The following is a 24,523-nucleotide window of genomic DNA, read 5'->3' on the forward strand; positions in this document are numbered from 1 at the left end:
AACACACTTACTTGCTATTTGTGCTTATCTATTGAAGGAGTTACATTTAAAAATAAATAGGTAAGTAAGTAGGTAAATAACAAACTAAAAGCTCCCTATTGTATGATATTGGTCAGTAGAATCTTTTCCTTAGCAAAGTTCTGTTTCCAGGGTAGCAGGGCTTCCAGCATTTTCTGAGCCTAAGGCTTTTGCTGCTCTTAGCATTTTTCCCTGAAGTGAAGCAGCAATAGGATGAGTATCTTTAGTCCATCCAGACATCAGTCTATAGATTGCAGTTCATGAGAAACACTGGCTGGAACTTTGCCACGGAAAAGAACCCAGCTGCTGAGAGGACGGAAGACAGATATTTATGTTCCGTGACTGATAATAGCAGTCTGGACTCAGCCAAGAAAAAAATAACAAATGACTTTTTTAGTTTGTTAATCATGAACATACCCAGAAAGTCTTGCCTGACAAACAGCCTGAGGAGTTTGGAGAATGACAGCCTGGGAGTGAGAAGGAAGCAGATAACGCAGCAGTTGTTTATCCATTCATTGCCGCACGGATTCATCTGGCCCTCATACATGCCTGTGGGGGTACAAGATGGCTCACATGTGCACCCAGACCTCAAGTTCACTGGTTAGTAAGAGAGATAGGTGTGAGAAGCAGGATTTCAAAGCCTTGTAAGAGACACCTTACGGGAGCTTATGGGAGCATCAAAGAGCCTCCAACAAGGGGTTTAGGGCCAACCTGATGGAAACTGTATCTGAATGGAGTCTAGAAGGATGAAATGGTAAAGCTAGGGTGAAAGGAGAGTGGAGATATATCATGGGGAAGGAGGCATGTGTGTAAGAGGAAAGTTTTATACTGTTAATGCACAAAGGAGAAAGCAAGTAAAAAAGGCAATGAAGAAGGAAGTCTAGGTGGCAGGGGAGTCAGGGGGTGGGGGCTTCTATGCTACAGGGATCTTGTAAGCAACTGCCATCCCATGCTTTTGAATAATCACTCTGGGACACTGATTATGGTTCACGCCTCAAAGCAAAGATGAGATGAAAAAAGCCCAATAAAGCCACGGGATAGAAAAGAGAGAATGGACTTAAGAAAATGTGGATTATTATATGACTAACAGTTTTTGGTTCTTATGAAGGAAGGGTGCACATAAAGAGAGAAGAAAGTGTTTGTTTTAGTTTTTGGTTTTGTTTATAATCAAGGTGCCTGGTGCTGTCTCTAGCTCAAATAAGAATTTGTTTTCTGTTTTGGTTTTGTTTATAATCAAGGTGACTGGGTGCTGTCTCTACCTCATATAAGGTTTGGGTGTGAAGGAGGAGTATTGTTTCACACCCCGGTTTCAGATACAGAAGGCACATCCAGGTGTTGTGGATAGCTCTTCTCTGGTCCCAGCAGACAAGCACAGACATATAAAAGTTGCCTATTTGGAGATACTTGATCAGGGATAAGGATGAGGGGATCTTCAGTGCAGAGACAAAGACAACCACCAACACACACCATCAACATTTGAGATATGAGTAGACAAGTGATTTAGCTGAGAAGAATGGAAAGGGTGGAATGAAAACCAAGCTAGAATGTTTTCATAAAAATCAAAGGGGGAAAGTATTTCAGGAAACCGAGGTGTCTGAAGTGGCAGACAAGTTTATAAGAAAAAGATGGAAATATATTCCAAATTGTGTGCTGCTGTCTTCAAGCTCTACTTTCGTTGTTCACTGCTGTGAGACTCATAATAGTGAAAAATTGGAAATTAAATATTTTTTATTATTAGGGAAATGGATAAAGAAATCATGGTGCATTCACACAATGGTACACTGTATACCCATTAAAAATGATGTAGAAAATAGTAATATAAAATATAGTTAGATATGCTTTAAATAAAAAGCAGGTAACAAAAGTGTGTATGTTTTGTTTTAATTTTATCATATATATGCCTATATAGACATACAGTATTTATATGTATGCCTGTACATGTGTACAAAATTATTTGAAAGAATGCATAACCAGCTGTTATCATTAGTTGTCTGTGAATGGAGTCTTGTTTTCCTTTTTCCCCGTATTATGTCTTCTATATTTTTCTGTGATTAAGATGTACTGGCTTCATAAAGTGAAATAAAATAGGATATCTTTTTGTAGTAGAAAGCGTTCCATATGATTACATGATCAGGATGTGTATAGAGATGTTTCAAGAGAATAGTGGAAGCAGAGGCTAGTATGTAGGGGAAGGAAGGGTTAATGGACAGTAAGGAAGAGATACAAGGAGTATAAACACTTTGAAAAGTTTTGATGAGAAAAGAAAAGGTGTGAAAGAGAACATTATAGTGGAGGAAAGTCAAGGATGTTAGGATTTTGAGTTATTTTGGTTTGGTTTCCTTTAGTTTCATGCACATGTGTGCATGTGTCTATGAGAGAGAGAGAGAAAGAAAGAGACAGACAGGGAAGAGGGGAGATAACAGAATATGTGTGTGGGTGTAATGGGTTTTATGTAATGGGTTTTAGGGTGATCAGAGGAAACCAAAAGAAAGAACTTGCAGATTCAGGACAGAGAAGGAAGATAATAGACGAAGCAAATACCAGAGAGGGTAGATGAGGACAGAGTCAAGAAACAGGTGTGGAAATTGGGCTTCTTAGGAGAGAGAACATATTGTCCTCTGCGATTAGCGAGACAATGTAAATGGCTTGGGGAGGATGGGTCAGAACTTCTAAGGAGTTTAAATCTGATAGTTTCAAATTTTTCAGGATATTAGAAGTTGAAGTCCTTTATAGTGAGAAAGTCCTTTACAGTGAGGAGATGGGTAGGGGCCTGATGAAAACTCTTAAGGTTTAGAAATGTCCTTTGAAGACTGATGGAGCCAATAATGAAGGATAAAAATTGGCATGTGCTTCTAGAGCAAGACTCCCTCAAACTCTGACCAAGGATCCAGATCTAGCCTGTGGTCTGTTTTTGTGGCCCATAAGCTAAGCATGTTTCTTACATTTTTAAACGTTGTGTAAAAGAAGAAGGATATTACATAGACCACATGTAACTTGAAAATCCTGCAATATTTACGATTTAGCTCCTTACAGAAAAGTTTTCCAACTTGGTTCTTTAGTAACCAAATTGAAGATAGAATCCCTCCGTTGGTAGCAGGAATTCCCTTTGCTCTAAAAGCAGTCAGCAGCCTATCTAAAGAGTGTTTAAAAAATTTTTTTTAATCTTTATTTATTTTTGAGAGAAGACAGAGTGTGAGCAGGGGAGGAGCTGAGGGGAGGAAGACACAGAATCAGAAGCAGGCTCTAGGCGCTGAGCTGCCAGCACAGAGCCCGACGTGGGGCCCGAACTCACGAACCTTGAGATCATGACCTGAGCCGAAGTCAGACGCTTAACTGACTGAGCCACCCAGGCACCCCTACTTAAAGAGTGTTTTAATTGACAGATGGTCAGGGGTAGGTCTGGAGTATCAGTAATGTTCTGTTTGTTGATATGTGTGATACTTACACAGGTATTTGCTTTAACACTATTTACCATATTTAACATTTACCATATATTTAACACAATAACCACCATTATACTCAGGGGTGTGCTGGGATGCTAACTCTAAGAATAATCCCTATTTGTAGCATTTGCCATTCTCCAGGGTGTAAATACTCCCACCATGGCTAATTTCAGGCTATCAGTGTGACATTACTGAATGAGGAGTTAGGAACAATTGTGCAGAATTGGTTCTCACAAGCCATTTTGGGCCAGTTTGGGATTTTTTTCCATAGGGAAAAAATTTTGGAGAAATACCTAGTTCCATTTCATACCATGAGAATTTTCTGACCTACTGTTAGGAAATGAAATACACTGACTAAGCTGTAATGACTTCTGAAAAGTTGCTACTTCCATTTCTTGTAACTACAACTGAATTTGAAGTGTAGGGCTAAGCTGATACCTGGGAAGATGCACATCTTGGTAAAGCAGATAGCTGTCGTTTCCTTGAGAGAGCAGAACTCAAATTTGGTAATGTGAGAACTGTGTTTTAACATAAATTTCTGATACCACTGAGACCTCTTTGGAGATTTGAATAAATGGAAATGCCCATAAGTTGAAGGACACAAAGGGACTCCATCCAGATAGGTTTGCACTACAGCAGAATCAGGAAACCACCTCTGACATGCCTGTGGGAGCCCTTGCCTGTCTCTTTATCCAGAAGAGAAGCTTAGTTCTGCAGGAACTCATTCTCCCCAGTTTCTTACAGGCAGCCCACTTCTATAAGTTGCACACCATTGCTACCCTAAGCCAAGCCTCTTTGGCTACTCTGATAGGACAACGTTTCCTTTAAGGTTTCAGTTTGAGTTTTAGGAAGACCGTGTATCCCAGCCACTACCCACCCATAGTCAAACCCTGAGCCTTCTTTCCTTGCAACAGATTGTAGCAACGCACTATAGTTCTTGTATATTTTCTGTGCCCCCTGCTTCTCAGTTTCTGTGAACTTATAAAATATAACTTAAAATATAATGGATTTTAAGAGTTAATGAAATGGCTAAGCTGTACTTGATTGTCATTATAACGTAAAGACAACGTCTCTACACCTGTCTTTGCATGTTTGCTCTGCATTTAGCGATCTACAAGCAGTATGTTTACTTGTTTTGTTTTTGTTGCACATTTGCATTGTCCAGGCAGTTCATGCTGTAGTTGACTTAAATTCCTAATTTGTTTTTGTTAGTAGAGAAGGATGTACCACAAAATGGTTAGTCTCCTCTCAGGGAATAGGTGTGAATGCTCTTCTAGGAACTAGGAGGAAAATCCTGGCTCCTCAGTAGATACTATTCTCATTAGGACTTCATGCTTCTGAAAAGGAACATTTCTTTAACATTCTTCCAACTGCTTTTAATCAGTTTAAGCTTTGATTAAAAATAAAATAATGTAAAGTGAAAAATACCCTAACGCAATTTGATATGAGTAATAGCGGAAAGAATTACATGTATAATAGAGGTTTGTCTAGATAATTTCTTAGGCAAAGTCATCAAAATATGTAAATGTTAGGAAAATATAATAATAGGTATTTTAACAAAATATGTGAGACCACACACTTGGAACAGTTAGAGGCATAATTCCTTTCCCAAATGAAGTTTCCTATTTAGCTAGTTTGAGTTTTATTCTGGGACCTGTTACCAATAACCTTATGAAAAAAGAATTTCATAGAGTATTGCTACGGAGAATGTGTCTCAAATATACCTGTGATTCTCGTTTTATCTACAGGGGGAAGAGTCGTACCATTTACTCAGATGAAGTAGGGCATCTTTTTCTACTTTGTGTATAATTGATTTATTAGGTCCACAGAGAGAGAGATAATATATAGCAAACCAACAAAGTACACTGTACAGACATTCTATACCTGATTGGGTGAGGAGATTTATACTCAGACATTTTCTTATTACTGTTTTCAGGTTCTCTTTTCCAACCCAACTCATTCTTTCTTGGGTTTTATAGTCACTGAACTTTGGCTTCAACCTGTTTTTATTTTCTCTGTGTTTCCTTTGACTTCAAACCTGAGGACTTTCCTTGTCTCCTGGCTCATTCCACACTGGGATTGGACACCAGCTTCCCTTTACCCTAGGCCCCAAACCTGAGAGCCAGATACTCCTGCTATAGTACGTGGCCAGAGTACCCATGTTCAGCCATAGGCACACCATTGTTCACAAAAAGGAGAAGTGAGGCAATGGGGGGAGGATGTCCTTAGCCTGACATATTGAAGTTGAAATGCCCACAAGGATTCAGCAAGTAGCTCAGGAAGAAGATCTATGCTGGTGATAAAGATTCACTAGTCATCACCTTAGAGAGAAGTAAAAATGTCAGTTGTATACATTAGATTACCACGGGAAGTGTATTAAGTGAAAAGAAAAGACACCTCAGCAAAGAACCCTAGGCATTTCAGGGAAGGACTCCCCCCTCCCCAAAAAAGAGGATTCTTGTGAAGAAGACAAAGAGAATAGAAAAGAGAGGCATTTCAAGAAGGAGAGTGGGGTTAACAGAGTCTATTATCACAAATAAATTAAGGACTAAAACTTTTTACATTTCTGATTTAGACCAATTTTAGAGGAATGGTAAAGAGAAATTAGAGATATACAATGAGAAATATGTGGATTATTTGAAGGAGAACTGGTGAGGAGGAATCATTTATCCATTGACTCAAGAAACTGTCCATCTGAGGGAATAGAGGGCAAATTCCTTACGCTCTATAGTCTGTGTTTTCATCTGTAAAATAAGGAAATTAAAATAAATGATCTCCAACCACTATTCTGCCTTGATATTGAATCACTCTAGGAGTCTAAATCAATTCTTAAGAAGGAACAAAATTGTAACAAGCTAAGCTGTGCTTGATGGTCATTATAACAGACAACATCTCCACACCTGTCTTTGCATGTTTGCTCTGCATTTAACGATCTGCGAGCAGTATGGTACTTGTTTTGTCTTCGTTGCACATTTGCATTGTCTGGGCAGTTCATGCTGTTATAGTTGACTTAAATTCCTAATTTGTTTTTGTTAGTAGAGAAGGATGTACCTCAATATTCTGAAGCACTAATAAAAAGAAAAAATAGAATGGAAAATGTGCTAGTTTTACAAATAGAACTTTTATTTTTGTTTCTAACATTGGGTTTTTAAAACCGCTTCTAAAACTTTTTTATAAATCTCTTTTGAATCCCAGGTATTGCAATTTCAGATGAACTCGATAAGGTAAGTTGAAAATAAAATGTAGAATTTACATTTTAACCCACTGTCTAAATGAAAAACTTTCCGAAACATAAAGTGTTCAAATATAATTTATTTGGTGCTAACATTTTTAAAACTTTCAGTGACATGCTTTGATTCTTTTATGAAAATTATTGCACGACATATCTATCTATCTATCTATCTATCTATCTATCTATCTATCTCACCATCTCACCTATTCTTTGGAGTCAAGAGTTTTAGAATTTGGTTAGAGAAAACTGAATCACTGTAATCACTAAATCACTATACTAAAAAAAAAGAAAACATAATATTATGTAAAATTTTTTTCTATATATGATGATGATTATTATATAGAAAACACTTGTACTTTTCTAGAACTACCCTTTGTACCTACACCTTACTCAGTAAGTTTTTGTTTTGTTTTGTTTTAAAATTCCAAGATGCCAAGAGAGTATGGGGCCCCAGCTGGGGTGATAACTGTGAAGGTGGTGAGAAGTGATACAGTTAGGAATATATTTTAACAGTACTGTCAGTGGAACTTGTAAATGTGTCAGATGTGAGGAGTTATAGAAGAAATCAGTCAATGATGAATCCTAGGTTTGGAAGATGAGCAACTAGGTCAACTGTAGTGCCATTTGCCAAAATTGGAAAGACTGGGGAAGTGGCAAATCAAGCAGATTGCAGTAGCATTAGGAGTTCTCTTTGGGCCGTTTATTTTGAGTTGTCTAGTAAACATATTTATATGAGCTGTTACCCATCAGAGACTTGATTTAGTTATACATTTAGAAGTCATTGGGATAAAAGTTCTCATTATTTTGGACTCAGGACTCCTTTACACTCTTACAAATGACAGAGGAGGACCCCAAGAAGCTTTGGTTTGTGTAGATGATAACTATCAATACTTACCATGTAAGAGATTAAAAACTCAATGTATGTTCTTCATTTAAAAAACAGTGATAAAACCATTACATTAACAATAATATTTTTTTTAATATCTGAAATTTATTGTCAAATTGGTTTCCATACAACACCCAGTGCTCATCCCAAAAGGTGCCCTCCTCAATACCCATCACCCACCCTCCCCTCCCCCCACCCCCCATCAACCCTCAGTTTGTTCTCAGTTTTTAGCAGTCTCTTATGCTTTGGCTCTCTCCCACTCTAACCTCTTTTTTTTTTTTTTTTTCTTCCCCTCCCCCATGGGTTTCTGTTAAGTTTCTCAGGATCCACATAAGAGTGAAACCATGTGGTATCTTTCTCTGTATGGCTTATTCCACTTAGCATCACACTCTCCAGTTCCATCCACGTTGCTACAAAAGGCCATATTTCATTCTTTCTCATTGCCACGTAGTACTCCATTGTGTATATAAACCACAATTTCTTTATCCATTCATCAGTTGATGGACATTTAGGCTCTTTCCATAATTTGGCTATTGTTGAGAGTGCTGCTATAAACATTGGGGTACAAGTGCCCCTATGCATCAGTACTCCTGTATCCCTTGGATAAATTCCTAGCAGTGCTATTGCTGGGTCATAGGGTAGGTCTATTTTTAATTTTCTGAGGAACCTCCACACTGCTTTCCAGAGCGGCTGCACCAATTTGCATTCCCACCAACAGTGCAGGAGGGTTCCCGTTTCTCCACATCCTCTCCAGCATCTATAGTCTCCTGATTTGTTCATTTTGGCCACTCTGACTGGCGTGAGGTGATATCTGAGTGTGGTTTTGATTTGTATTTCCCTGATGAGGAGCGACGTTGAACATCTTTTCATGTGCCTGTTGGCCATCCGGATGTCTTCTTTAGAGAAGTGTCTATTCATGTTTTCTGCCCATTTCTTCACTGGGTTATTTGTTTTTCGGGTGTGGAGTTTGGTGAGCTCTTTATAGATTTTGGATACTAGCCCTTTGTCCGATATGTCATTTGCAAATATCTTTTCCCATTCCGTTGGTTGCCTTTTAGTTTTGTTGGTTGTTTCCTTTGCTGTGCAGAAGCTTTTTATCTTCATAAGGTCCCAGTAATTCACTTTTGCTTTTAATTCCCTTGCCTTTGGGGATGTGTCGAGTAAGAGATTGCTACGGCTGAGGTCAGAGAGGTCTTTTCCTGCTTTCTCCTCTAAGGTAACAATAACATTTTTTATGAAAAATACTTCATTTTCCAAAACAAGATATTTGTGAGAACATTACATTTGTTACTTTTTTGAAAATCTCTTAGTTGGAAACTTCTGGGTTTTCATATCTGTTTCTGTACTTCATGTGTTATGATAAATTATCTTGGCTGAAAAAAAAGTCTGACAACAGATATGTAGTTGGAAAAGGGGAATGCACCTAGAAATAGACATTAATATTTGGTGAGTGTTGGTCCAGATATCTCTCTAAACAGAATATAGTTGATTTGATGGTTATAGATAGAAAATGATAGAAAGTATTATACAAAAAATGCGGTCCTATAAATCATTACCTTTTGAAATAATGAACTATAATGTAATAATTATAATTTTTTTACAAAAGCAATAAAGTTAGTACTCTTCTATTCCAAATAAAATTAGACCTTTTGAATTTTGTATCGTAAGAATACATTTCTGTTTGATTAAATATTAGGTAAAATTTATTAATATACTTTCAAGTATTAAGTTAATAGACTATTGCAATATTTAAAAATTAGTTTATATTGAGGTGCCTGAGTGACTCTGTTGGTTGAGCGTCTGACTCTTGATTTCGACTCAGGTCATGATCTCCTGGTTTGTGAGATCAAGCCCCACATCAGGCTGTGCACTGAGAGTGCGAAGCCTTTTTGGGATTCTCTCTTTCTCTCTCTCTGTGCCCCTCCCCTGCTCACACCCTCTTCTCTCTCTCTCTCAAAATAAATAAATTTATAAAAAAATTAATTTATATCTATACAAACTCTATGCAAAACTAGATCTTGACTCTAAACAATAGCAAGTAGAAAAAGTGGCAGATGTGATCTTCTTGCTTTGTCCTGCTTTTCTAGTCTTCTTCCTCTGTGTGTCCATCATTGTCTTTGGCCCATGCTGGTCTCCCTCTTACACCATGACCTTCCTTACAACTTGCAGAAATTACATAATCTGTGCTCCTTTATTCGTTCACTTTAAGTACAAAGCCAGCATCTCTATTTCTAGGTTCATTTGTTCCTTCCAATATATTCTGCAAAGCCCTGGCTGCCTGAGTCATAAATTAGCTTTGTGTGGTTCTGCGTGGCCCTCATCCTTCCTTTCTTCCGGGTTCTGACTAGCAGTGGCGCTGTGTCTACACCTTTTTTGGTGAGCTAAAGAATGTACTAATTGTTCTTTGAACTGAAAATAGATTTCACCCTCGCCCTCAGTGGATGCCATGACACTTGGTTAGTATCATGCTCTGGATATAGCTTCACCCCAAACCTTCTCTCTTAGGAGAGAGAGTTTCTGTTTAACTAAATTGTATAGACTGATAATTTTTATTTACTTACCAGACATTCCTGTTTTCGAAGACTTCATAGAAATTGCTGAAATTTATTGCACATGTATTATTTTTAATTTTTATCAAGAAGATGTCAACAATTGTCATAAATAAGCTTTTACTTAAAAAATATTGATGTCAGTACAAAGAAATTGTTACCACTCTCATACCCATTTTTTCTTAAGAGTACCAGGTAATAAAAGGCAAACACAGGCTGCCAGAGCCACAGACACCATCCTTTGCCTGCCTGGAAAGCAGCTTTGGTTGAGGAGAGAGTTGGCCCCATAGCGTTCTCTGCTGACCATGAAGCTCACAGTCCTGTATTTTTCTCAATAAGAAAATGTGAATCTCAGGCAGGTATTAAAAAAAAACCCAAATAGAATTATTTACAATTTGTGTTGACCTGACACCTGTGTCTTAAATGTAATAATAAAAATCAATTCAGCTTTTTCCTTTTAATCTTCATTAATAACTTTGGGGGCTTGCTAAAGATCTGTTTTTCTTAACCTTTATAAAGTACCATTCCTTTACTCTCATATTCCAATTATATTCAATCATAATTTCATTGAAATGATTTTTTTTTTGCAATTTCTAAAGTTAGTTTTGAATGATTAATTTTACTTTAAATGGAAACACTAATAACAGAAGCTAATGTTATTTTTAAGGCTTGTATTTTTAGTTGTGGGAATTCTAACAACTTCTTATTCATCAGTTTTGTCCTTTCCTTAACCAATGTATTGGTTTTCTATTGCTACTATAACAAATTAAAATAATGCATATTTATTATCTAATGGTTCTATAGTTTAGAAGTTCAACACAAGTCTCCCTAGGCTAAAATCAAGGTGTTGTAGGGTTGCATTCCTTCCTGAGTTTATGAAGAAAATCTGTTTCCTTACATTTTCCAGCTTCTGTAGGCTGCTCTATTTCTTGGTGCATGGCCCTTTTCCTGCCTCTTCAAAACCAGCAACATCTCATCTATCTTTGACTGTTGCCAGAAAAAGCTTCCTGCTTCTGGGGGATCATGTGATTAGGTTGGGGCCACCTAGCTAATCTGAGTAATTGAATCTTAACATTTTTAACTTTAATCATGCTAAGTCCCTCTTGCCATGTAATGTAAGATATTCAAAGGTTTGGGGGTTAGGATATGGACATTCTGAGGAAGCTATCATTTTGCCTCACAGCCACTATTCAAGTTCAGGTGATATTACCTTTCAAATCTGTATCTGATTCTTCAGTCTGCTACCCTTCCAATTCACCCTTCAAAATGCCATATAGTAGACATGGATGGTGCCTGCTCAGTTACCATTCCCTGGGGCAGTGTGACCAGTCCTTTGAGTACTCTGAGGGTTGCATCCTTATTGGCTCACTCTTCCTGAGGATTGCTTCAATCCATTAGGAGCCACCCTGACCAGAGATGCCTGGGTTCTCAGCCAGTGATGGACTGAAATAAGACCCTGACTTGTCATTTACATTCCAGAGCTCCTTAGGAGATCAGGTTGTGAGTAGACTTTACCCAAACCCATATATTTGCCTAGCTTTTTCCCTGTCTTCTGCTTCCTTTACTCTCTTACAGGTTTGCTTCAGAGAACATATGAATATATCACTTTTTAAGCCTTTGGTTCTAGGGAAACTTACTTAGGGAATCCCGCTAAAAATTCTCCATGACTTCCTGCTACCTACCAAATTAAGTCCGTATTTCTAACACCAGAATTAACAGTCTCCATTTTGTCACTCAAATCTATATTTTATGCTTTGTTTCCCTCTTTTTCTCTATTCAGAGTCTGTGTTGTGCTCAACAAGGAATACTGTAAGGCAGCTAGACTATGGTACCTCCAAGTCACATTCTTGTTTATTTCCACATTTTTGCTCATTGTCATTCCTTCCCCTCTCTCCAACTTTTCTATTTTTCAAGCTCCAGCCTTTCCTGATCACTCTTGCAGAAAGTGATCTCACCTCCTCTGAGTACTTAGAGGATATAGCAACCACATCACAAATGATACTTCTTGTCTCATATTATGGAAATTTTTGTTCACTGCTTGACGAAATAGCCTGATATTTTGGAAAAATCCACAGAGTAAACCTTGTATTGAACCTTTCCTCCTGCCATTTACTAATTATGTGAACTTCAGAGAGTTATTTATAGATGCTGAGCTTTAGTTTCCTTCCCTGTGAAATGTGATGGTTTTAGTAACTATTGAAAATAACATCAATTACTCTCCCACTCAAAAATAATTTTAGGTAGATTGCTAAAATATATAAAATATAAAACATTTAAAAGGAATATTTGGAGCAATCATTTCAAAGGGAACAGAGTATAGGAAAAATGTGAGTCCCCTGCACAACATGCAGTCTTGAGGCTCAGTATCCTCACTATAGTTGAGCCACAATTGAGCTTTTTGTCATTTGGTATCCTCATCACCATAGGATCAGAGCAAAACAGTAGTTCACAGGAAAACTAACCATTCCTACTACTGAATCTCAAGAAAAATATCCCCCATTTATTGTCATGAAGTACATACATATAATGTATCAATAATATCCTCAAAGCATTTTTATACATCTGTGCACCAGAGGATATAATCAACAGGGTACAAAAAATAGCTTCCAGATTATGAGGAATATTTGCAAATCATATGTATATGATAAAGAGGTTGATATCCAGAATTTATAAATAACTCCTACAACTCAACAACAAAACAAATAATCTGATTTTAAAATGGGCAACGAACTTGAATAGACGTTTCTGCAGAGATGATATACAAATGACCAAGCATATGAAAAGACCCCATATCACTAATCATTAGAGAGACATAAATCAAAACCACGAGATACCACCTCAAACCCTCAGTATGGCTACTATCAGAAAAATCCCAGAAAATAATAAGTGTTCGTGAGGTTGTATAGAAATTGGAACTTTTGCATACTGTTGGTGGGAATGTAAAAGGGTGCAGTTACTATGGAAAACAGTATGACAATTCTTAAAACATTAAAGATAAAATTACCAGGTGATCTAGCAATCCTTCTTCTAGGTATATATTCAACAGAATTGAAAGCATGATCTCAAAGAGATTTACACACCTATATTCATCATAGCATTATTCACAATAGCCAAAAGATGGAAAGAACCACGTGCCTTTTGATGGATGAATAGGTAAACAAAACACACACACACACACACACACACACACACACACACACACGCAGTGGAATATTATCCATACGTAAAAAGGAAGGAAATCTTGTCACATGCCACAACACAGATGAACCTTGAGGAGATTATGCTAAGTGAAAAAAAGTCACAGAAAGACCTAATACTGTGTGGTTCCACTTATATGAGGTATCTAAAATTCATAGAGGCAGAAAGTACAGTGATAGCTGCCAGGGGCTGGGGGGAGTGGAAGATGGGATTTGTTCACTGGGTATGAAGTTTCAGTTTCACAAGATGAAGGAGGCCTACTCCACATTGGTTTGCACAGCATCGTGAACACACTTTACTGAATTGCATATTAAAAATGGTGTAAGACGGTAAATTTTATGTTACCATTTGTTTTACCACAATTTAAAAAATATAGTCTTACAGTAAATAAGATCATTAGTTTCACAGGAGTTGTTTGAATAAAGTCTGCTGATCTAGGCAAATGTCATAATGCAAAAGCAAAGTTTAGTTGCAACAATTCCACAGGAAGTCTCAATAGTGAGGTATAGGACAGGGCTTCCTGGTGTTCTGGCTTAAGTAAAAGATACATTTTATTTAGGGTGGTAGACAGTTTGCATATCTTTTAGACAACTTATCAGTATATTCTCTTTAACTAACTTTTGTCACCTATTGAATGATAGCTTGAGTTTCTAGTCAATCTTTAAATAGATTTATTAATAAGAGATATAATAAAAATGGACTATTTAGTGCATACTCTATTCTAGACCTTGGCCTAAGCATTTCTTATAGATTACACCATTTTATCCTAATGAAAAATCTCTAACATTTTTGGAGAACTAACTGCATACCAGGCAGTGTTCCAGATTATTTACCTGCAGTATCATATTTCGTATTTACTAATACCCTGTGAAATTAGGGACTATTCTTCCCATTTGACAAATGACAAATTTGGAATGCAGAGAGGTTATTAAACTTACCAGAGGTTATACTAATTCAAAATAGAAGTGGGACACAAATTCAGACCATTAACCTCAGAGCCCATGCTGTTAACAATGATGTGATATTCATGATATAGTTACTATTATTTACCAGTCTAATAAATGAAAAAATAGGAGCTCTTAGAGTTTCATATGTCCCCCCTTGGTCCCACGGTAAATGGAAGAACTGGAACTCAAACTCAGCCTGTTTATACTCCAGAGTCTATACTCTTAGTCTCTCCAGTAGGTTATGCCAGTAAAGTCCTTATTACAGGCGCCTGGCACAGAATAATCACTCAATTAATAATTGCATTTTTTATTAGAAACTCTTTGTTCGCAGTATCTGCTAAGCCTGCACTAAGCCTTTGGGAAATAATTGTGTAATAGCCAGAACTAATCTCTAATCCAGTTTCATTTTTTGTAGCCTTTTACCATATTTCTTACTATCAAGACCTTTCTTTGAGTTATTTCATTATATCAAGAGCTCTAGTTCTAATATGGTAGAAATATAGAAAGAAGGGTAGCCAGTTATAGTGTTCATGCTCACAAATAATGTTTCAACATGGAAGTTAAATATATATGAGACCATGCAAAAGACTAACTCGGCAGGTACTAACAGATTGTATTTTATCAAGCATATAGTTTGCCAGGTACTGTGTCAGGTACTTTAAGTACACTTTCTTACAAATATTCACAGGAGAAAGCCCTATGAGAAAGCTCTTCTGTCTATTTTACACATAGGACAATTTACACATAGCCCACAGAGTTTGCAACTTGTACAAATTTACAGATACAGATAATATGCTGTAGAATTCAGATCTGAGTACAAATTTAACTTTAAAACCCATTTTCTTAAATACTATGTTATGTTGCTTCACTAAGAAGTTAGGAAGCTTAAAGAGAGACTGTTGTTTTTGTTTTTATTATTTCAGACTGGCTATATGAATATAAGTAATATTGAAATCTGGTACAGACATAATATGCCATGGGCCTTCTAGCCACTTGATGATTGCCTCCACTAAGTATACCAGTGGAAGGACTGAAAAGTTAACTCCTTTAAAGATAAGGTGTTTTTTCGCTAGATAGACTTGTTTTGCTATTGACTTTTCATTTCTATTCATTTCTCTCCAAACAAATCTGGATTTCATTCTTTGTGTATGTGTGTATGCATGTCTGTGTGATTATTTGGAGAATGGTTTTGGGATTTAGGGCATACTTATATTGTTATGATCCTTTTGTGTTGCTTCTGTGTTCCAGAATTTCTTGCCCACCCACATCTGACCTACATGTGTATCACATATTTTTGGCAGTAAAGGGTTATGTTGGTTATATGTTTGATTTATAACAAGCAATGATCCTAATATGCCAGTATGATTGTTCATGTTTTATCTTAAAAACCTATCTCTCAAGAATGAAATGTGGAAGATGACAATCAAAGGAAAATATTTGCAGTTTACGTTACAGGCAAAGCTTAATAACTCTAATTGTGGGGCACTTCTAAAAATAGAGAACAAAAGGCCTAAATTCCACTAAAAATGAGCCATATGAATGGATTGGTCACAGAAAAATAAATGAAACTGCCTCTTAATGATATGAAAAGATGCTGGGCTTCATTTAAAGTAAGAGAAATGCAAATGAAGCTCCACTGCTTACCTATCAAATTTACAGAAATCCCCAAGTTTATAAAAATATTCTGTTGGTGAGGCTATGAGGAAATAGGTGGGAATGTACTGGTGGGAATGTGCAAACACTATGGAGGGAAATTTTTCAATATTTAAAAAACTTTATGTGCAATATTTTTTGATCAAATGATCCTAGTTCTATGAATCTATTCCAAAGACGCACTGGAAAAAATATGAAAAGACTTATGCATTGTGATTATACCTTGCTGTACTATTTTAATAGCAAAAATTTAAAACAATTAAATGTCCATTAAAATAAAAATACTGGGTACATTATAGTATATCCACACAACCGAATATTATGTAGCTGTAAAAATGAAAGAATGTCTCCATAGAGACTTCAGAGTAGTTCCCAGGATATATTATTAAATGAAAAAGGCAAGTAGAGGAAATGTGTTTATAGTATGCTACCATTTATCTTGGTAAGTGTAATGAAAGTATATGGGGCGCCTGGGTGGCTCAGTCAGTTAAGCGTCTGACTTCAGCTCAGGTCACGATCTCGCGGTTCGTGAGTTTGAGCCCTGCGTCGGGCTCTGGGCTGATGGCTCGGAGCCTGGAGCCTGCTTCCGATTCTGTCTCCCTCTCTCTCTGCCCCTCCCCCGTTCATGCTCTGTCTCTCTCTGTCCCAAAAATAAATAAACGTTAAGAAAGTATAGATACATATGTGATTATACTAAAGCCAAAACTACAAGAGCAAAATCTGTCATACTGTGACACACACACACACACACACTCACACACACACAATTGTTAAAAGTTACCCTTAGGAGAGGGGAAGATACAGAAAGTTAGGAGTAAGGAAAGGTATAGAGAGGACAGGATAGGGATAGTGGGCTGATTTCTTAGAACTTTGAGTATATGCACTTGGAACCATTTAAATACAATAAAATCTTAAAACAGTAGTTTCTAATAATCATAAGTAAAGTGAAACAAATCGGGACAACTGTACTTCACATTGATGGCATAAACACACTGAGATGAATTTATTCCAAGTCATTATTAGCACAGTGATTTGATTGTTCTTTACTGGCGTATACTCTAAGGACAGAGGGAACAGCAATACACTTTAAATTGTTTTTGGTAGTCATGTCATTGATGGATAGTGTTGGTAGTATTATAAAGAGATTATTGTCTATGCTTTGTGTGATATAGCAAAGAAGTAATTATGTTGATATCCTTAAGAACCAGAATTTTTGGCATAGAGGAAAGGAAATACAGATGTGGGACTGATCAATTTAAGTAAAAATCTTATAATCCTGTTTTGAAGAGGAAGTATCGTTAAGAATTCATATTTTTTTTATTTTGAAAAATAAAATTCACTCTGTGCCAGCACTGAGCACACCTAGAGCCCAGGTATTTTCTTCTAAATATCATTCTCTATTAAAAGGAACCAAGGCTCTTTAGAGAAATGGCTGAATCTAGGGCTGCAGCGGAGAAAGTATGCATTGAGTCTGGAATATCTTTTAGTGTCAGGAAGTAAGATGCAATCAAAGAATGATGATGGAACATTTCAAAAGGACATGGGAACCTACTTGTGGGAGCTCCTTCTAGGAATGTTAAAGCCTAAACATCATGATAGTAATATAGTTCATTGAATGAAATAATAATTCATAATCCATACTGAAATACCTACTTACATGCATACATACACATATGGAGGTGAAGGAGAAGCTCTTTCTCACAGTAGAGTACCAACAAATAAATTTAGAAGGAATGGTGAAATTATAAAATCACAAGTTGGCAACCATCATAATAATTGATTCAGGGAAGGGCCTGCAAAGGATGTTAAAATTAGTACGTGAAATTTTGATGAATTACAGGTTATCTGCATAGTTTCAGAGTTACTCCCCAGAAGACATTTAATAATTAACCAGAGAGAAGTAGCAGGTTTACAGTGGAGAATCATGAAAGATACCACCTTAACCAAGTGGCCACGGTTAACATCACTAGCAATAAGACAAGTCAGTATCATGTGCCTTTTGATAAGAAAGGAATACATCACTTCTGTGTTATTCTTGCCTCAAATGAGTGACTTGACTATAATCATAGGAAACATTGGAAAAACATAAATTGAGGGATCTCCTAAAAAATAACTGGCCCATATTTTTAAAACACATGAAGGTCAGGGGCGCCTGGGTGGCTCACTCAACTAAGCCTCCAACTTTGGCACAGGTCATGATCTCACAGTTCGTGAGTTCGAGCCCCACATTGGGCTCTGTGCTGACAGCTCAGAGCCTGGAGCCTGCTTCGGATTCTGTGTCTCCCTCTCTCTGCCCCTCCCCCGCTCATCCTCTGTCTCTCTCAAAAGTAAATAAACATTAAAAAATTTAAAAAAAGTAAAAAACTTGAAGCTCATAAATGTCAAATACTGAAAACTGTTCTACATTAAAGGAGATTAGGCAACAACAAGAACATGAGAATTGAATCCCATATGTGACCCAGGATTCTTTATTGCCATTAGCAACTTGATTCAAATAATTGAGGAAATTTAAACAACAAAGTTGGTTATTGGTATTGTACTAATGTTATTCTGTGGCTGCATAAGAAAATGTCCTTTGACATTTGATAATTATTCTGTGGCTGCATAATTATTCTGTGGCTGCATAAGAAAATGTCCTTCTTTATAGAAAATACACTCTGCAGTGTTTAGGGATAAAGACTATCATATTTGCAACTTACCTTCAAGTGGTTCTGGGGAAATTTTATATATCAATGTGAAAGAGAGAGAAAATGATAAAGCAAAATATCAACCACCAATGTTGACATTATTACATTAACAACATTGGGTAATCTGGATGAAAAGTATACAGAAATTCTTTTTTTTCTTTTCTCAACTTTTATAAGCCTGAATTATGTCAAAATAAAATATTTAAGACATACATATTTCTTAGATCTGTCCACTCTTATTGGCTCAAAAATAATGAGTATACCCAGTGTCCAGAATAGTCTTAAAATATATTTCCCACTAAAATGAATTGGAATAATGGCTAATTCTGGGTTGGAAGCACAATGAGTCTAAAATATCTTGTCATGCCAGAAAGCAAGAAGAACATGGGAAAGACCACTTGGCTGTGTCACAATTGATCACGAACCAAGTTTAAATAGTTTCCCTCTGGAAAGAGTTGAGAAAATTTGAAGAATAAGAATAATAACTACAGTGATTTATATATAACATTTAAACATTTTTATGTTAATCCAAAAATTAATCATCTTAAGAGTATGTTAGGAGGCCAAAGTTATTATTTTCAAAAATCTGTAAAAGGGAAAGAATCAAACATTTCATTTGCCTTTTCTATATGAATTGTACTTCAGGGTAACCAAATATTTGAGAAAGTTTCTCTTTACAGAAGTTTTACAGCAAATAACAGAATTCCAACAAATGAATTATAAAATGACACAATCACCATCTGGTAATCTTTAGTGAATCAATGGATCTAAGCGATAATCATGAATGCTGCCAACATCAGTAAAGAGTCGTCATCAACAGGACGTTATGTACCTCCAGGTGGAACTGTAGTCATCCCTTCCTATCCATGGGGAGTACCTTCCAAACCCCAGTGGATACCAGAAACCATGGATAGTACTAAACCCTATATATATTATGTTTTTCCTATACATACATACCTATGATAAAGTTTAATTTATAAATTATGCACAGTAAGAGATTAACAGTAATATATAATAATAAAATAGAAAAGTTATATGAATGCGGTCTCTCTCTTTCAAAATCTTATTGTACCTGTACGCACCCTTCTTCTTGTGAGGTTTTGAGCTGTTAAAATGCCTGTGTGATGAGATACAGTGAGGTGAATAATGTAGGCGTTATGATGTACCGTGAGTCTACTATTGGCTTTCTGACAGTGTGTCCGAAGGATCAACTGCTTTTGGACTATAGTTGAGTGCGGGTAACTGAAGCCAGGGAAAGCTAACCCACAGATAAGGGGTGGGGGACTACTGTGTAACCATTCTCTCAGAAGCAGTGTTGGCAGCAACAACAACAACAGCAACAAAAACTTCATCCAAAACTAACTACTAATTTACAGAAATTACAAAGGGCAGAGGGACATTTCAAGCCACATCACAGGGATGTAAAGGGGAAAACCAGACTGTGGAAAACTCCCAGGAAGAACAGTTGAGGTTTTCTGAACAGCAGCAGCCAACAACAAAATTACAGGAGAAAAAATGAGACAGAGGAGGAAACTCTAGAGATTAAAAGAGACAAAAGTCCGTCACAACATGTTAAGTGTTGTGTAGAGTCTGACTTGTACAAACAGATAGCTTCCCTGAGACAGTCAAGGAAATTTGAAAACTAATGAACTTTGTTGATATTAAAGGATATTGTTACTTTATTGTTAAAAGTAATAATGGTATTTGTTTACAAAAGTGCTCTTACTTTTTAGAGATACGTACTTGACCATTTACAAATGACATGATACAGTGAATGGGATTTTCTTTGAAATCATCTGGGTAGGGGGGCACCTGGGTGGCTCAGTGAGTTGAGCGTCTGACTTTGGCTCGGGTCATGATCTTGCGGTTTGTGGGTTCAAGCCCCACGTCGGGCTCTGTGCCAACAGCTCGGAGCCTGGAGCCTGCTTCGGATTCCGTGTCTCCTCCTCTCTCTGCCCCTCCCCTGCTCATGCTCTGTCTCTCTGTCTCTCAATAATAAATAAACGTTAAAAAAATTTTTTTAATAAAAAAAAAAGGATATCATCTGGGTAGGAAAGAGGTGATGTGGAAGGGATGTGGATGGAGGTAAGGATGAAGTGAGTTTACCCATAAGCTGATAATTGATGAAAATGTGTGAGACTACAGATGGGTTTATTTTACTCTTCTTTCTACTTTCGTAGAAAATATCCATAATGAATAAAATGTTTTAGGTCACCGATAGTAGGGTGCAGAAGATAGTGGAGGAAAGGAGGAGGGATAACGTTGGCCCTTATTAGGGCTGGCAGGCATGCTAAGGCCTTTTTGATGTTATTTAATTTAGTTTTTGGACTAGTTCAATGAATGGTTGTATTTTTCCTGTCGTAAAGATAAGGAAACTGAAGGTAGAATGATTAAGTGCTTTGTTGAAGGTCTCAGAATTAGTACTTGGAGCTAGAATCAATACTTCCTTCTGGCTCATCTGATTGTTCATCTGATTCCAAATTCATGCTTTTCCCTTACTACTATATATTGTACTCCACCATGAAAGAAGACAAGCTAAAATAGGTTTAATGTATTATTTTGACAACTTTATTGGCATAATAATTCCTATAATAAAATCTTCCCCTTTAAAGGGGGTACAGTTTAGGGATTTTTAGGATATTCAAAGTATATTACCACAACCTAAGTTTAGAACATTTTCATCATCCCAAAAGAAACCTTGTACCCATTCCGCATCCCTCCCCCCAGCCCCTCTGCCCTAGACAACCATTAATTTACCTTCTGTCTCTATAGATTTGCGTATTCTGGAAATGTCATGGGAATGCAATCAAACAGTTGTCTTTTGTGACTGTCTGCTGTCACCGAGTGTAATGTTTTCAAGGTTCAGTGATGTTGTAGCTTGTGTCAGTACTTCATTCCTTTTCGTTGCTGAATAATATTCTATTATATGGATAGGTCTGATTTTGTTTATTCACTCATCAATTTGTAGACATTTGAGTTGTTTCCACTTTTCAGCTATTATGAGTAATGTTTCTATGAATATTCACGTGTAAGTTTTTGTGTGTACGTGTGTTTTCATTTCTCTTGGGTGTATATGTAGGGAATGGGAACACTGGATTGTATGTTCCTCTAACTCTTTGAGAAACTGCCAAACTATTTTACACAGTGACAGCACCATTTTACATTCCAATCAGCAAGTGTGAGGGTCCCAATTTCTCCATATCCTTGGTAGTCCTTGTTCATCTTTTAGCTTCTAGTCAGCCTCATGGGTGTGAAGTAGTATCTTACTGTGGTCTTACATATTCTAATGACTAGTAATGTTTGATAATGTACTATGAGCCACTGAATCATATGTAACCTAATTTTGTCATTCTTTCATTCACTGTGCATATAGAGTACCTTCTGTATGCCAGAAAAAAAGAAATGACAGTTCATTCTTTGTAACTGTAGACAAGAATGCTAGTAGCTGGTGGGGTTTTGATGAAAAGAGAAACAAATTCTCTTCTGATTGCTTTCATTTTCCCATTGAAATAAGAAGCAACATAATCCGCTAAGAATCAGGAGAGAGATAGGAAATATTGAAATTAACTGAGGAATGAAAATGTATCTGAACTGAAAGAGGAAAAAAATAACCAAAAGAACTTGAATGACTCTATCAATGTGGCATGTGCATTTTTCACATTTCATAGATAACACAGAATTTCTCTCTAAAGGTTATCATTTACACTCCCGCCAACATTTTGTAGTATTTTTTGTTCCTGATCCTTGCTCACACTGGCTGTCATCAAACATTTTAATTAAAAAAATGGTTTCTAATAGATTCAATTAGTGATTTTATAATTTTCAATAAGATTGAATGCCTGCTTGTCTCTTTTGCCCATTTTTATTGTCATTATTTTTTTCTTTAGATTTGTGGGTTTATTATATATTCCAGACGTCAACTCTTACTGGTTATATATTGTCTCAAATATATTCGCTAAGTCTGAAGCTTGTCATCACTTTTTAAATAATGCTTTCTATTAACAGACATTTTTAACATTAACTTGTAATACTGTTTTAAGAAATCCTTTCCTACTTGACATCATGAAAATAATTGTTTTTTTTATTTTCTCCCAGAAGTTCTGTTTTTCACATTCAGGTCTTTCATCCACTTGAAATTACTTTTTTAATATGGTAAGAAGTTGGAACATATTTTCCTCCACATGGATGATATATTTCCTATAATTGTATATTGAAAAATTCATCATTTGTCCATCAGTATGCATCTTTCTGTCACTTGTCCTGTTTCTGGGCCCTCTTTTTTCTTCTGTTGGCCTATTTGCTTATTTCTGTTATTCCATTTGGTTTGGAGTTGTATTTTAAATTGATTTGAGAGGATTGACATCGTTAACATTTCTGTGTCGTCCTATTGTGAACATGACATATTTCCATTTAATTAAATGTTATAATGTTTTGTGATGAAGTCATATAGTTATATCCAGTAAAGCCATGTAAATTTTGTTAAATTGATTCCTAGATACCGTGTACTTTTAGCTATTATTACAAATGGTCTCTGTTTTATAAATTACATTTTAAAACTTGCTGGAATATAGAAATGGAAATTATTTTTCTAATTTTATCTTAAATTCCATAAATGTACCAAACCCATATATTATAAATTGCCTCTGAATCCTCCTGATTTTTTTGTATAGGGAAACATATGTGACTGATGATAGTTTTGTTTCTTCCTTTCCATTAAGTGATAGATGATATGGGGTTAGCCACATTAAGTATTCCCATTAGAAAGGGAAATAATGAGAAGTTTATAGAAATTACTGATTCTTTTTTAAAATTTTTGGAAATTTATTTTGAGAGAGAGAGAGAGAGAGAGAGAGAGGCAGGCAGAGAGAAAGGGAGAGAAAAAAATCCCAAGCAAGCTCCGTGCTATCATCGCAGAGCCTGACATGGGGCTTGAACCCACCCACCGTGAGATCATGACCTGAGCCAAAATCAGGAGTCAGATGCTCAACCAACTGAGCCACTCAGGAACCCTTATAAATTACTGATTCTTATGGGCACATATCATTAGGTCTTCCTATCCAAGGGGTTGGGAAGTGTTCCTTAATTGGGCCCCACTTCTGTTTTGTGGGAGTGGGAACTGGGTTCCCTGGGAGTCTCCATCTTTTATTTGCCACAGCTCATGGCTTCATCCTGTGGGAGTTTCTTTCTTTTTCGTTAATGTCTTTGGCCACTTATGAAGAAGGTGTTGGAAGAGATACCTTTGTGCAACTTTTTTTTCAGCTTCTTTTCCTGTAGAAAAATGGTGGCCCAAAGGAGTGTTTACATCTTGTAGTCTCAGTCCCTTTTACTTCAGATGCTTTTTGCCAATTCAGCTGTCTTAAATAATTTTTGGATTTCCTTTGTATCTGATCACTCTCTCTTTCTTGTGCCAAAAACCACATCCACAGTTTTCTTTCAGGACATGCCTCTCTCTAGATTTAATTAGTGGTATTTCAGGTGTTGTGAAACATCCTTAGTAGGCACCATCTTAATTTTTTAGAAGTCTTAATGAAGGGCCTTATAGCCACATCTTTGATTTCTTTTTTAACCTGAAGCTCTGTCTTTCTGACAGGGCCATGGATTTAATATTAGTATAAGGATTATCTTAATTTAAAAATCTTGAGGTATCAATAAATGCTGGATATAAAAAACCCAGCCAGACTCTTAATATTTTTTTCTAAATTTTGCTTGCAAATTGTTATTTTTTTGTACTCATCTATTTCTTGAAGAAACTTAGTATATAGCTAGAAGCAAGTAGGTAATATTTATGTGATTTTTCCTAGAGAGCTTCTTGCCCAATTTTCAAACTTTCTACCTTACCATCACTTTCTACCTTACCAAGTTATCAGAGATGATAGTTTTACTAAATGACTAACACCACATAACACTGCC

At 36.5% G+C, this 24,523-nt stretch overlaps 1 protein-coding gene across 1 annotated transcript in view; it reads left to right on the forward strand.

The window, feature by feature from the left end:
- CF2H8orf34 (chromosome F2 C8orf34 homolog) overlaps positions 1-24,523 on the forward strand; it is a 400,043-nt gene that overhangs the window by 106,413 nt on the left and 269,107 nt on the right. The window contains 1 exon segment of the mRNA XM_042973375.1: positions 6,657-6,685. Within this exon segment, the coding sequence (XP_042829309.1) occupies positions 6,657-6,685 (29 nt within the window).

Source organism: Panthera tigris, chromosome F2, assembly GCF_018350195.1.
Source record: "Panthera tigris isolate Pti1 chromosome F2, P.tigris_Pti1_mat1.1, whole genome shotgun sequence".
NCBI classification, from domain to species: Eukaryota; Metazoa; Chordata; class Mammalia; order Carnivora; family Felidae; genus Panthera; species Panthera tigris.